The sequence below is a fragment of the Ranitomeya variabilis genome, chromosome 2 (assembly GCF_051348905.1).
Source record: "Ranitomeya variabilis isolate aRanVar5 chromosome 2, aRanVar5.hap1, whole genome shotgun sequence".
In the NCBI taxonomy this organism is placed as follows: Eukaryota; Metazoa; Chordata; class Amphibia; order Anura; family Dendrobatidae; genus Ranitomeya; species Ranitomeya variabilis.
This window is the reverse complement of record NC_135233.1, coordinates 1,068,473,418-1,068,489,266: the sequence shown is the minus strand read 5'-3', so window position 1 is coordinate 1,068,489,266 and position 15,849 is coordinate 1,068,473,418. Positions and strand designations below refer to the sequence as shown.

Sequence of the window (15,849 nt, the reverse complement as noted above, 5' to 3'; positions counted from 1 at the left end):
GTTGAAAAGCTGTTTAGGCTTGTGAGACAGGGAGGATATGAGAGATGAGAAGTAAGTTTGTTTAGGCACACTGTGGGTTTCAGAAGGGAAAGGGCATGTAAGCCCCTATATTTCCATTAACAGATGACAGACCTGAGTGAGGGTTTGCTTTTTTGTGGATTGAGTTGAAGCTCTTATTGGGAACATTTCATATAACGTTTGGGATCACATTTATCCGGCGCTCTATGCTGAGCACTTACTTTGGGGTTTTCATCTAAATCTCTGAGTAACGTGATTCAGATGAAACCCCCGAGGGATCCATTCAGTATAATGAGGCAGCAGAGTTACTCTGGACTCCGTCTGGCCTCTGTTCAGCAGTGTCCTTTTTTTCAGAAGTGCACAGAACTGTGGCCAACGGCAGTTTTATGCAATCCTAAAAAGATAGACACCGCCGGATCACAGGTCAGACGGCATCCACAATGCCTCCATCTGCCTCACTTTAAGGAATCTTCTGCCTGGGGTTCCGTCTGATTTACATATTTCAGAGATTTGCATGGAAACCACAGTGTAAGTGGAAGCTCACATTTGGGTATATGTGCGCAGCATATCATCTACATGCACAAACGCATGCAAAAACGCTTGCAAGCGCATGCTTACGCAGCGTTTTTTATCCGCATCAGCTTACGCATGACGGAAAAAAACCCGCTGCATATGCATGTGCCTGTGTTTGCGTTTTCTATGCGCATGCGTTCAATATTTCCAGGATGACGTGTCTCAATGGGCGTGTCCTGGACATGCGCAGTCCGAAATACGCAAGCGCATCGAACGCATGCGCACCCAAGGACATGCGTACGCATGCGGTCCCATAGACAGTAATGCGTTTTTTTAACGCACTCATCTGCATGCCTGCACATATTTGACGGATTTTTGACTAATCCAAAAATGCAACCGAGAAACCGAGAAACGATGCATGTGTAAGCAGACGCATGCGAACTGATGCAAACGCATGTCCCTGCATACACCATGTTAAAGATAGGTACGCATGACGCATGCGGATCTGTGCGGATGATACGCTGTGCACAGAGACACAAATGTGAAACCACCCTAAGCCCTCAGCACAGAGAGCATGATAAATGTGCGTTGAGCCTTACTGCGATCTTTGGGAGGCAGAATGAAAAAATCAACAGCATGTGAACAAATGATTTTATTTATTTTTTATGCCATTTCTCATGCAGTATAAGTGATTAGGCAACTTTATTCTTGGGGTTGGTGCGATTACAGTGATACCAGATTTATCGGGTTTTTATGTTTGGCTGCTGTCACACACTAAAAGACACTTTTTATTGTAACAAATAGTTTTGTCATCACCACAGTTTGAGAGCCATAATTTTTCCATATTTCGGCCCACAGAGTCATGTGAGGTCTTGTTTTTTGCAGGACGATTTGACGTTTTTATTGGTATCATTTTCGGGCACATAATATTTTTGGATTGCTTTCTATTCCAATTTTTAGGAGACAAAATGAACAAAAACCAGGAAATTCAGGAATTTCTTTTGAGGCGGGGAGTGGGGTTATGCTGTTCCGTGTTTGATAAAATTGATAAGGCTGATTTCTTCTTTGGGTCAGTACGTTATAGCGATACCACATTTCTATCTTTTTTTAATGTTTTGGCGCTTTTATACAATAGAACCTATTTTATAGAAAAAATCATTATTTTTGCATCGCTTTATTCTGAGAGCTATAACTTTTTTATTTTTCCGTTGATAGAGAATTACGGCAGTTTGTTGAGGGTGGTGGTGGAGCGGCTGGCGAGGGCTTTGACGGCTGCCATGCAGCGTTGGGTGTGGCAAGGGGACCTGGACACTCTGGACCAGCTAATAAGTTGGATTGAGCGGTATACAGCCACTCAGGACTTTGTACAGGAGCATGGGAAAAGTCCACAAACCTCTGTTGGGGCTAACCAGGACCGAGCCTGTGATGAGGGGGTAACCCGAAGTGAGGGTGACAAAAGTCCCGTTTCCCCTTGAACGGCTTCAAAGTGTAGTCGTGCCACAGCGATTAAGTGTTGGCGGTGCCAAGGGCCTGGACATGTGGCTGCCAACTGCAACCAGAAATCTGAGTCCATGGACTGCAGGTATGCTTGCAGGGTGTCTATGTATGGCCAGTCAGCCTGTACCGCCACTACGAGCACTACAGACGGCGATGCCTAGCTGTGCCAGGTACTCGTGAACGGGTACCAAACGGAGGCTCTCCTGGACTCGGGGTGCATAGTGACTTTAGTCCATGGGTCCCTTGTTGTCGGGGATAACCCTAAAGGATGAAAAGTGGAGATGATGAGTATCCATGGGGAAATCCGAGAATACCCGACTGCGGAGGTTAATTTTTCCACACCATGTGGGGACTTTAAACATGTGAAGACCCTGCCAAGTTAAATGTTGTGTCGGGTATAGAACTCGAAGATCCCAAGTCAGGGATACCTGCCATAAGGGTCGCCAACCTAGGGACAGTGTGTAACCCCGATAGGTTCCCCCTAGAGGTTGTGGCAGGAGAAGTCAGGGAAACTCCACCGCACCCTGAGCTGGAAATGTCCTCTGGTAAGTTCGGGACAGCTCAGTTCCAGGGACCCACGCAGAAACGTGAGAATAAAAAAAAGCCCGAAGGAACCGGGAGTGCATGGTCACAGAGATGACTAGGGACATACGCATGAGGAACCCTCTGGCATTGGCCAAGGATGTGGCCGGGGGTCAGGGTAAAAAGAATTGACAGCTAGACAGCAGCATTGGGAGGCTCGGGTTCAGGTGCGACATGGTTTAAGCGTGACATAGTCACTGAGGCATGGAGGGTATGGAGGAAATGGTACTAAGTGCCCGAAGGCAGGTACTTAGGTCATGGGATGAGCTGTGGGGTTAGTGAACCCATAATAAATAAAGTCGAGACCACCCAAAACTGGCCCAAATCTACTGTTAGTCAGGAAAGAGGGCATGTAGTCTGCAATAGAGAACAGGGAGGTGGTTGGTTGGGTAAGGAAGTATGGAGGAGAAACGCAAAGGGGAGGGAGGCATGCGTCAACTGATGGTTCCGGTCCCTACTTTGGTTTCTCAGTACAGAGTTGGGCGGTGATGTCACAGGTTCATGCAGATGCCCTGTCACGTGCCCATGTGGAGTGACAAGTGTTCAACCCCACAGGTTTGAACAAAGGGGGGGATATGTGAGGCAGGGACCAGTGTTACATGTAGGGGTCGCTGTGAGTTCCCCCAGGAGGCGCATGGAGGTGTGTTACGGCCATGGGAATACATTGAAGTCACAGGTGTAGCTGTGATTGAAATGCAGAATAAAAGTGAGTATAGGTCTTGGACATGCTGTTTATCCAAGGCAGAGTCAGGGAAAACCTGCTCTGGGCTTTTGTGTTTTGAAATAGACTGCAGGATGGTAGTCATGCAGTCCGTTTCATTCCTGGCCGGGTTTTCCATGTGGCTGAAGATCACAGATTCCAGTTAAAAACCCTGCACTATAGGGTTTGGGTGTGTCAGGTTCAGAGTCATTGTCAGTCTGCTGTTTGGAGGGATACAGAGCAGAAGGCTCTGCAGAGCTCCAGCTGTGTAAGGCAACACAGGCAATGAAGCCAATCAGACAAGGCAGCTCAGGGGCCTGGTACCCACAGCATACACAGCGGTGCAGTCGCCCACGGCAACTGTTCTCAGAGGTGGACTGCCGTGTTTATCGGCTGCAGACTGGAGGATATGGTTCCCGACTGTGATCCGGAGGATATCGTGTACTGTGTAGTGCTGTGAGTTGGACATTAATGCTGTGAGTTGAACATTAAAGAGACTTTTGTGTTGGAAATTTGCTGGGTCACTGCCTCATCACTGCATAGGGTGCTACCGCTGCACTACAATGTACAGTGAATCATTTAGATATTTTTGGCAGGTGTTTAAGAATCATGTAGAGAAGAACCATTTGTCGAGAGAGTTTTATCATGTTTTTTGTTAGTCTCGTGATCAGTTTTGATATGGAGGGTATTGAGAGCTGGGCATTCCCAGAAAATGTGCAGTACTTAGTGTTGAGCATTCCGATACCGCAAGTATCGGGTATCGGCCGATATTTGCTGTATCGGAATTCCGATACCGAGATCCGATACTTTTGTGGTATCGGGAATCGGAATCGGAAGTTCCCAGTGTATGGTTCCCAGGGTCTGAAGGAGAGAAAACTCTCCTTCAGGCCCTGGGATCCATATCCATGTAAAAAATAAAGAATTAAAATAAAAAATAGGGATATACTCACCCTCGGACGTGCCCTGGTAGTAACCGGCAGCCTTCTTTGCTTAAAATGAGCGCGTTCAGCACCTTCCATGACGTCACGGCTTCTGATTGGTCGCGTGCCGCTCATGTGACCGCCACGCGACCAATCACAAGCCGCGACGTCATCCCTCAGGTCCTAAATTCCCTTCTAGGAATTTAGGACCTGAGGGATGACGTCGCGGCTTGTGAATGGTCGCGTGGCGGTCACATGAGCGGCACGCGACCAATCAGAAGCCGTGATGTCATGGAAGGTACTGAACGCGCTCATTTTAAGCAAAGAAGGCTTCCGGTTCACAGCGGTAAGGTCCAGGCTCCGTCGGAGAGGTGAGTATATCAATATTTTTTATTTTAATTCTTTATTTTACACATTAATATGGATCCCAGGGCCTGAAGGAGAGTTTCCTCTCCTTCAGACCCTGGGAACCATCAGGGATACCTTCCGATACTTGAGTCCCATTCACTTGTATTGGTATCGGGTATCGGTATCGGATCAGATCCGATACTTTGCCGGTATCGGCTGATACTTTCCGACGGTATCGCTCAACACGTACTCCTTTTTGATGGCCAAAACATCGGTAGAATTGATTTCAGAAGGTTTTATGGCCTTTAATAGGTATGAAGTATCACCTAGATGCTACTCTGTAATGAGTCTCGTGTAATAAATGGCAGGCAATTGATTTGTAGGGTATGAGGAAAGCTTTTTGACCATTCCTCATCTGTAAAGGTGGTCTTTACATACTTTTCCAAGTTTAAGATGTTGCTTCATTTTAGATGGCCTGTTGTTGTAGTAGTAGTGGTTTATTTTAATATTATGAATACATTTATCCATAGCATAGTGTGAACAGGGTAGAACGTTTTCCTTAGGAAAATGGTTTCTTCAGAAAGATCTTCCTAAACTCTAATCTTCTCAAATGGTGCTGTTGGATGGCCATTTTCGTTAATGTAAGAGCTGAGGAGTTCTTTTGTCTGGAAGAAGTTGAGTCTTAGCATCACGTTCCTAGGAATTTCCGTTAAAATTAAGTGCAATAGATTCTGTCAATTGTGGGATCCAGGTCTTTTATATCAAGGACAGCTTTTTTTAGTAAGTCCTTGACAAATTTCAACAAATTGCTCTGTGGTGCACTTTCAGGGATCTCCATCAGTTTGATGTTCTTACGCCTGTTGCGGTCCTCTAATTCCTCTGTCTTATACCTCAGGGTGTTGATCTGCTCTTTTTAGAGAGTATTGATCGATGGTGATATTGTCACTTGCCTTTAAGAGCTGGTTGACTTTGTTCTCATGTTTAAAATTCTTTTATTTTGTCCCATCTGGGACATTGCTTATTTGGGATTTTTGAGGGAGAGGGAGAGCCATTGTCTGACTTAGTTTCTGTGTCTCTTGCTTTCATGGAGCCATGGCGGGATTCATGTCCTTTTCATTTCTCTGTCATTCTATCACACGTCTTGCTTTGTGTCAGGTCCCTCTCTGCTGCCTCCTTTTTATCTCTGGCTGAGGACATCTTAAGATTCCTTAGAGATTCCCGAGCACTGTAGGTGTAATTTTTTCCTTCTTGGTGTTGGTACATCAGTCACTTTGAGGTTTGACATCAGGTGCTCTAGGTTATGCTGTCTACATGAGCAGTGTCCAAACCACACCCCAAGGATGTTGCCTTTTAGAATCTCTTCATTCCCTAATTTGTCTAAATTAAACTTTTTCCATATTGGAATGTCCAATAATTAACAAATATTGTAAAATAATAAAACTATTTAAGAATAACATTGCAAATTCTGGCCATTTTAATGAAAAGAATTTTGAGCAACCAGACTTTTATACGTGCGAAAAAACAAATCCCAACATTTCATGTCCATCCTCATGGAATGACCCCAAGAATGGACACTTTGAGGGTAGATTTGCATGAATCCTCCTAGCCAAATTGGTGAGATTCTTCAGGCAAAATCTATACTGTTGGACCGTTGGCATATGCCCTGGCTTTAGAGATATTGCTAAAAACAACTTGGCAGAAGTCATACATATGTTATACTTTTAAACAGATTTTTCTAAAAAATTCCTTTTGATGGAAAATCCCTTTAAGAAATGTGAACATGTCTACTATAGTATGTTAAACTCTTTAGTTTAGCAAAAGTATAATATTGTATGTTAAAAATTGTAGACAACTGATGAATTTACATCAACACCTCAGCCATCAAAACTTTCCCATGTCTGGTCCTCATGTCTGACTTTGCCTTGGTGATACTGTGAGAAGGCTACCTTGTAGGTGGCACAAATTTGGCGTTTTTGCACCAACAAGTCCTGGTATCAGAGTCGATACTTACGGAAAGAGTTATATTGGTTGATTTCCCTTGGTACTTTACCGAGGTTGGGTCTAGGAGATCTGTTGTGAAGGTTTCATTCAGGGTAATGGACCCCTTTATGTCAACTGGAGAAGTAAAAAAATACAAGTTGACGTATATGAAAAATGTAAAAAAAAATATTGCAAAGCAATCTGAACAAATGTTTATTGGAGGCTGTCGTTCCTTAGGTCGTCAGTAAATCTTATTTGCATGTATCGACATACAGACCTTGTGTTATACCAGGTACAATGGATGGTATCATAGTAGTCCTTTGTCAGGTATTCTAGAGACTGGATAGCAACTGAAGGGGGTAAGATGGTCCATAATCATTTTTGAGGTCTGACTTTGATACACTCTCTTATAGGAAACCCCCAGAACAAGTCTCCTATTTTATCCTATTGTACTTTTTTCCCCCAAGGCTTCTGATTTTATTTTTTTCAATTGTTGGTGGTCTAAAGTTTGACTTTAAATAAAGTCCTTGGGTTGTGTTATTTAGTATTAGCCATGCATTTACATTGACGAGCAAAAGGGTAACAACGTTTTGAACTTTTGACTTTCAAGCTCCATATCTCACCATCAACTGCTGCTTCGAACATCAGACTGCCATCATTTTATATACAATCATCTTGGCTAAAAAAATTTAGATGGCAAAATCCCTGTCTTTCTGTAGGGTTGTATGCCCCTAAAATTGGAATAAAAAGAGATCAGAAAGTCGTATGGACACCAAAATGGTTCCAATAAAAACTTCAGCTCTTTCTGCAAAAAAACAAAATTTAAAAAAATGACACATCACAAAATATCACGAATGCAGCCCAAATTTCTTTGGGAAAGTTTATTCTTTTTTTGGGAAAATTCCTGTCCCTTAGCTGCAGTGTGTTTTAAAAAGTCAAATTGTCTTCTACTCACCCTCCCCAGGTCCAGAGCTGGATTCCAGTTGTGGCTCCCGGTTTTCATAATTGTCTGCAGCACTGATGTCTTGTCAAGAGAGCTGCAGCCAATCAATGAGCCCAGCGGCTCCTGCCATCAGCTCAGGCAGAGCCGTTGAGCTCACTGATTGGCTGCTGCTCTGTCAACAGGACAGAACAGTTTTTATTTTTTTTTAGATTTTTAAAACTGCAGCAGGGGAACAGATTTTCCAAAACTAAAAAACACTTTTAAACTATTTGAAAAAGGGAGACTTTTCAGTTTTTCTTCAATTTCACGAGACATGGAAATTGTTCTCCCTATTTTTTAGTACCTTGAATGGCAAATTAACTGTGTCATTAAAAACTACAGCTTGTCATGCAAAAAAAAAAAAAGAGACCTCATATGGCTATGTCCATGGAAACATAAAAAAAAAGATATATATATATATATGCCTTTTGGAGGAAGGGGAAGATAGAAGGAAAAATGCAAAAATGAAAAATGGACCAGTCCATAAGAGTTTAAAGGGGTTGAAAACTATTCTGACAATTCTGTCTCAGCTTCTATGTTTCCCCCTTGTACAATACTACCACTAATACTCATTTGCGGTGCTGTTCCAGCGGAGGCGGCGCTGTTCCAGCGGTGTTGGCACTGGGTCTCCCGAGAATCGCTTGACATTGTTATGTCTTACAATCCTTGTTGCAGCCAACCAAAGACCGCTTCACTTACCCTGCCTTAAGAGAAATCAGGGCAGCCACAGCTCATACTTTCTCCAGATGTCAACTAAGTCCGTAGGAAGGGGAGAGTTAAGTGGCCACTTACTGGCCACTGGTGATCCACAAGAGATCCGGTGATGCCAACACTGCTGAATAATGCCAGCACCGGAGGTGATTGTAGGTTTTATTATTTTACAAGGAGGAAATATACTGATTGAGCAGGGGTTGTTCGAGTAGTGGACAACCCCTTTAAATCCACCTAAATCTAAGTTTACCTTCTCATAAACAATGAATCCTTTAGACAAAAAGTATAGTTTTATGCTCTGATGGTAGTTGTGCCATGTACTGACTTACCTCTGTAGTCGGAGATGTTTTTAGGACTCTCACAGTAGGGAATATTGTCATCCGGGACAATCAGACACGAACAGAAAGCGGAGGAATTGCTGCAGGGATGATAGGTGTAGCAGACAGTGATGTTCCATGTGTATCCGGTCTTACAGGCGCACGTCTTCCCCGTATCCGTCACATTACACTCTAGATCAAGAAACAGTCAGATCATTGAGGATTTCCTTTCCTGCGCCGTGGTACCGATTCCCCCACAATGTATAGATTCTAGTGAGGAGCGAACGGGCTGGGATAAGGCGTTATCTGAGCATGCTCCGGTGCTAACCGAGTGACTTCAGCGTGCTCGAATAATATGTCCAAGTCCCCGCGGCTGCATGTCTCCCCGCAGTTTGACAGCTGCAGCACATGCAGGGATTGCCTGTTTGTTAGCTGCGAGACATGCAAGCGCGTGATTAGAACATATTTTTCGAGCACGCCACAGTCACTCGGGTGATAAGACCTTAGCACGTTCACTCATCACTAATAGATACCTTCACTATTTCTGTAACTTTTACATCACTTTAGATATTTTTTAATATCTTTAAGATTTTAACATAAGTCATTCTTGGATCTCCGTTTGCTCTCAGTGAATAGAAAAACATGCTGGCCTATTTCTACCTACAGCTGAAGGTTTGCTACTATTGCATCCAGTTTAGGCAATCCTCTGTAAGCTAAAAGAGTGGGGACACCAAATGTAACCACACTGATACATTGTAACAAACAAACAGCACAGGAGAGAAGATTTAAAGGGTTGCTGTCGTCAGTAATATAATATATCTTAAGTGAGAAATATGTTTCTTTCTTCACTATAAGCCACTTCTTCTCCACCTTTCACCTTCTGAACTGATTATTAAGTATTCTTATTAAAAATAGTTGAAATCCATTTTTGGCAAAGCAAAATGTACCGACAGCTCACTAAGGAATCAGGTTATAGATGATTATTAAATTTTATGGAGTGGTGGGGAGAATAAGGAGCATTCAGCACTGTGAGAGGCCAGGTAGACGAAGGCAGATCTTCTGCAGCTTATGGCAAATGTGTATCTCACTTCAGTGCTGGACTCACAGTCACACAGCTTAGTGATGCTGCACATCGATGCTGCTTCTGAACAAGTTAAAAAAATGAGCCCGAGCATATGTTAGTATAAGTGCAATGCATAATTATGTGTTCACACTGTGGCCATTTAATAGACAGAACCTAACATAAAATGGAAAAAGCTCTCCTAACCCTTCACTTCAAATGCATAAAATAGCATTGCTTGGCCAGCACTTATCTTTTATGCTGGAATGGACCCCATAATTGACTGCTGTCAAGGGTTTACTGCGACAGAGAGAAGCCAGATTCTGATTTCTCCTACTCCTGCACAGATTAGAAGCACTTTACCTCCATATTAAATAGTGTAAGATTTTTTTTATTTTAGCAGTGCAGGGGTTAATCTGCTGAGTTGAGAGCTCCTGGAAGCTTTCCTGCATTAAGGTTCTCAGCTGTGCACTGTTTGCCACTCCTGTATAATCTGGGCCCTGGCTAGCACTCATTGTTAGAGTAGCTTATGCTGCATGGCTGGAGGTTGTTGGTGGTGGTTATTGGAGAAGGCGTTTGGTGGATTTAGCTGTGATTGTTGCTTGGTTTTGAGTTTGTGATATTTCCCTTTCTTATCCTACTTTGGTTTAACCCCATCCTCCACTGCCCGGTACATCCCTGTTATATGTGTGTGTATATTTGTATGTTTGTTATTTTTTGTTACCCCTGTTCGTATTACCTTGTTAGTCTGGTTGATGTATTATGGTACACTACTACTCCACTCTTCTCTGGGTGAGAGAAGGTTACAGACTGAGGGTGGATTCAGGAGCTAAGACATGGTACGTGGCCCCGGCGTCTTCACCATCAGAAGTAATCCAGGGAACATGGGACGAGCTAGGGCGCCCCTAGTGCTAGGGACAAGGAAGGAGACCCTGGTCCCAAGACACCTACAACTATGTGATTCTATTGTTGCAGGGTATTAGAGGAAAGCCCACATTGCCTCTTTAGATGTCATTAGCCCTCTGGCTGATGCTTCAGCGGGTTGTAAAATGGCATTGGGCATTCTTTTTTTGTGAATCGCAGTGTTCTAATTCCCTGGGACCTGCGATTCACAAGAAATTCAACTCACAGTTGATCCTTTCCTGATTGATCAGCTCATGTCGTAAAATAACCTATTTTAAAGATATGCCATTATTATCAAATGTCTGGACAATCCCTTTAAAAAAAGGTTTTGGTAAATTATTAGGGAAATATTTTAACTTTACTGAAAAAAAAAGACGTGACTTTTAATCATTTATGTACAGACTTAGTCCAGTTCAAGGTTTTTTTTATAATTAAGGGTGTGATCACTCGTGGCGTTTCTGCTGCATTTTTCTTTAATGCAAATTTTCAGCTGCGTTTTACAGTACCGGCAAAGTCAATGAGATTTCAGAAATTTCATGCACACAGCTTGTTCTTTTTTGTCCTCAGTATTTTGTGCTTTTTTTGCTTTTTTGCAGACTAGAGAGCTACTTCTTTCAGCTTTTTTTTCAGCATTTTTCACCCATTGAAAGTAATGGGTGGTGAAAAAACACTGAAAAAAGGCAGGCATCAGGTTTTGCTGTGTTTTTTGTGTGCCAAAGCCTTATGAAGAAGAATATGATTTTTTTGTTGCTACTGTGTATTTATCATCATGCACAAGAGACAAATGTACCATGGCAAAAAGACAGCAAACAATGCAAGAAAAATCAAGCAAAACCTGCTATTTTCTGCAGCTTCTTTACTGCCAAGAGAACAAGTTTCGCTGCAGAGACAAACCACAGCAAAAATGCCACATGTGAACATAGCCTTAGTGTGCAGACTAGGAGTGTAGACCAGGACAGCTCCTGATTTTTGAGCAAAACATGTTCATAGGTCTTCTCTGTGAGGCAGAGTCTCCAAAAAGGTGTCCTTTTAGCATTATTCAGGTCAGTATACAAATAATTAAAATAAAAACAGTATATTGCTTTGTTTGTTTGTTTTTTTCTTAGTATGAAAGCCTTTGATGTCACTTTTAGGCCGGCCTCACACTCAGCGTATAAAAATACGGTCCGTTTTTTACGGCCGTAATACGCAGAAAAGTCCCCAAAATTGTGGTCCGTATGTCATCCGTAGGCAGGGTGTGTCAGCGTATTTTGCGCATGGCATCCTCTGTATGTAATCCGTATGGCATCCGTACTGCGATATTTTCTCGCAGGCTTGCAAAACCGACATCTAATGGATTTATGTGCTCAAATGTTTGTTAAAAAATATATACAGTATATATATATATATATATATATATATATATATATATATATATATATATATATAATGTCATTGAGACACATATATATATATTCTGTATTTATATTTAATTATGCGCGATATAGGTGAATAGCCGGTAATTCAATTGCCAGCTTCTCATTTCTCCTTCACAAACCCGACAGGATATGAGACATGGTTACATACAGTAAACCATCTCATATCCCCTTTTTTTTTGCATATTCCACACTACTAATGTTAGTAGTGTGTATGGGCAAAATTTGGGCGCTGTAGCTGCTAAAATAAAGGGTTAAATGGCGGAAAAAATTGGCGCGGGCTCCCGCGCAATTTTCTCTGCCAGAGTGGTAAAGCCAGTGACTGAGGGCAGATATTAATAGCCTAGAGAGGGTCCATGGTTATTGGCCCCCCCCGGCTACAAACATCTGCCCCCAGCCACCCCAGAAAAGTTCCCACGCTCGAGTTCATGTGAGTTCATCCAGCAGAGGGCGCCTCACCGCGACTCAATGTAAGTACAGATCACCCAGCTTTCCTTTCAGCACCCGGGGTTTACAGGCATGAGCGAGTGCTTTAGCACAGCTCCTGCCTGTAAATTGATTTAACCCCTTCAGATGGATTTACTTCGTGGGACGTGACAGTTCATCAGAAGGTATGTATATTGTTGGTTTATTATTTTGCCAAGCGAGGGTCTTCGGGTGGATTGAGAGAGCAATAAAATATTAAAACAACCTGTGTGTTTATTTCATTAAAGGACTTTGTAATTATGTGTGTGTGTTTTTTTAACCCTTGCATACAATTGGATTAATAATGCATAGGTGACATAATTGACGCCTCTCCATTATTAATCTGGCTTAATGTCACCTTACAATAGCAAGGTGACATTAATCCTTCATTACCCCATATCCCACCGCTACACGGGAGTGGGAAGAGAGTGGCCAAGTGCCAGAATAGGCGCATCTTCCAGATGTGCCTTTTCTGGGGTGGCTGGGGGCAGATGTTTGTAGCCACGGGGGGGCCAATAACCATGGACCCTCTCCTGGCTATTAATATCTGCCCTCAGTCACTGGCTTTACCACTCTGGCGGAGAAAATTGAGCGGCAGCCCACGCCAATTTTTTCCGCCATTTAACCCTTTATTTCAGCAGCTACAGCGCCCAAATTTTGCACATACACACTACTAACATTAGTAGTGTGGAATATGCAAAAAAAAAGGGATATGACATGGTTTACTGTATGTAAACCATGTCTCATATCATGTCGGGTTTGGGAAGGAGAAATGAAAAGCCGGCAATTGAATTACCGACTTTTCACTAACACCGCTGCGTATTTCTCGCAAGTCACACTGCTGGTCCGTGTGGAATCCGTATTTTTCTCGCCCCCATAGACTTTCATTGGCGATTTTTTTGCACAATACGGTGACAAACGCAGCATGCTGCGATTTTCTACAGCCGTACAAGACCGTATATTACGTATGCGTAATATACGGCAGATAGGAGCTGGGCCATAGAGATTCATTGGGCCATGTGTAATGCGAATTTTACGGACGTAGTTTATGCGCTCATACGTCCGTAAAACTCGCTAGTGTGAGGCCGGCCTTACAGTGAGTTTTTTTCTGTGTTTTTGGACTTGAAACTCTCTAACTAATCAAAACTTGTGGTTTTTGAGCTCCTTGCGTATCTACGGAGTTTCTGCACCAAAACTAAGCAAAAACCGATACACACCCCTAGGTATCTGTCACAGTCGTCACAGTCTAGTTTAGGGTTTCCACTCCAAAAACTCTGCAAACAGTCTCCATGTGAACATAGCCTTAAAGGAGCTTTCCAGTATCATGAGATCCTTGCTTCCTGCCTTCAATTTGTTAAAAAACCCACAGTGATCTTTTCTCATCCTCCCCAGGTCCAGCTCTGAGTCTCTGCCGCTGCTCCTGGTATCCAATATTGTCTGCAGGGTTGCCATCACATTGACAGCACTGCAGGCAGAACCTGAGGTTATTTATTGGCTGCAGCGTTTTCGATATGACCTCGGTGCTTTTGATGTGACAATAACAGTCCTGGGACTCAGTGCTGGACCCAAGAAACGAGAACAACGAAAAAAAAATCTGTCAGCAGATTATTTTACCATATAATCTGACATCAGCATGATGTAGAGGCAGAGATTCTGATTCCAGCAATGTATCACTTAGTGTACTGGATGCAGGTGTTGTGATAAACACAATTTTCTTCAATGCAGAGCTCAAATGCTGAGCTGTGTATAACCCCGCCCACATCAATGATTGGCTGCTTTTTGTGTTCACTGTGTATTGACAGATAGATACTAATCACTAGTGTGGGTGGGGTTATACAGAGCAGGACTAGGAGGCACACTACACCTAGTCCTGTAGTGATAATCTCCTGCTAATAAAACACTGCTTGTATTTAGAGATGAGCAAATGTGGCACCGCAGGAGTTCAGGTACCACAGTAGTGCTGTCTTCCTCACGGGGAGGATAGTGCTATGTCTGGAGACAAGTGAGATTTCCTTTGGTAGGTTTACACACACACAACACCTTCCACTTCCAGGCCAGGAGGGGGAGCTCCAAGCCCTGTTTTAGGGCAGCTTCCCTCAATAAAGATCCTGGTTTGGAGGCGGAGACAGCTCAGTTTGTAGTAGAAGTCTGTGTGCGAGGACAGACAGGAGTGGAGCACAGAGGAAAGTGAAAGCTCCAGGAGGCTGTGAGCAGGCCTCTGAAGAGTATCAGCGCAAGAATCCGGGTACCGGGAGCCCGAGGCTTTTGTGGATTATAAAACACAGAGCAGAATCGGAGGGTATTGTTCTACAAGGACTTTGCCCATAATTACCTGTGGCACAGCAGCACCTAGGAGCCTGGAATCACCGAGAACAGACCCCGAGCTGCACCCATACAGGTACCTGTCCTAGGACAGCAGAACGATTACAGACCTTGTTGAGACACATAGTGGCAGCAGGGACTTAGAGACAGAAAGCGCAGAGTGGTAGGCTCCCACCTGACTTACCCAGGGGAACTTGCTTGTCTCTGGACTACCCGGACTCTGCCTGCCCTGTGGTCTGATGCCCTGGACTGTGGATGCTGAAGTTTTCAGTAAAGGTAAAGAGACTGCAACCTTATGTCCTCATCTTCTCTGCACCTCTCACCATACCACCATCTACACACTGGGAAGCCCTGGGGACATACTTCACCTGTGGGAAGGTATACCATCTAGCTGCCATAACATCACCCCAGAGGACCCCTTAAAGCAGCGTCGGTCACCCTGACCAAATACCACAGGTGGCGTCACGAACATAAACTCTATCCCTTTAAAGACCTTTCCCTTTTACATGGGTGCCCAGGGCAACGGACCAGGTTGCAGCCACCGCGACATCCCCCTGTGAACCGCAGGACCCGGTGCCGAGTACCCCTAGCCCACGGGGCGACTCACAAACCCAAATGCAAAAGTTCGGGGTTCGTACCAGACAGTTTGTTTGATGCCAATTGCCGAACACTGACGTCTCCCGGAAGTCTGTTGTAACATTTGGAGTTCTGGGGGGAGTCCGGGAAACGAGAGAGAGACACACAATGAGAGAAGAGAGAAAGCAAAGACACAGTAAGAGAGAAGAGAAAATTCTGAAAAAAAGACATTCATCAGCGATTCATCATATCATGGCAGATTGTATTACTTGAAGAAAAACGCTGGATCGGTTCTTTATTTCACCATTTGTTACTTATTATGGTGCTTGAACCTCCTAGGTTCAAGCAACATATTGTAATCCGATTTCTTATATTTATGGTGCTTGAACCTCCTAGGTTCAAGCAACATATTGTAATCCGATTTCTTATATTTATGGTGCTTGAACCTCCTAGGTTCAAGCAACATATTGTAATCCGATTTCTTATATTTTATTCTTCTTCTTCTCCGCGTTTTCCGCAATTAATGCGGCCCGAACCGCT

General features: G+C 43.6%; 1 protein-coding gene across 1 annotated transcript in view; it reads right to left on the bottom strand.

Annotated features, from left to right (window-relative positions):
• Positions 1-15,849, bottom strand: part of LOC143810203 (adhesion G-protein coupled receptor F3-like) — a 157,936-nt gene that overhangs the window by 73,777 nt on the left and 68,310 nt on the right. Inside the window, exons 2-3 of the mRNA XM_077293074.1 lie at positions 8,581-8,760; positions 6,590-6,693 (exon numbers count right to left, since the gene is read on the bottom strand). Coding sequence (XP_077149189.1) covers positions 6,590-6,693; positions 8,581-8,760 — 284 coding nt within the window. The remainder of the gene's footprint in view (positions 1-6,589; positions 6,694-8,580; positions 8,761-15,849) is intronic.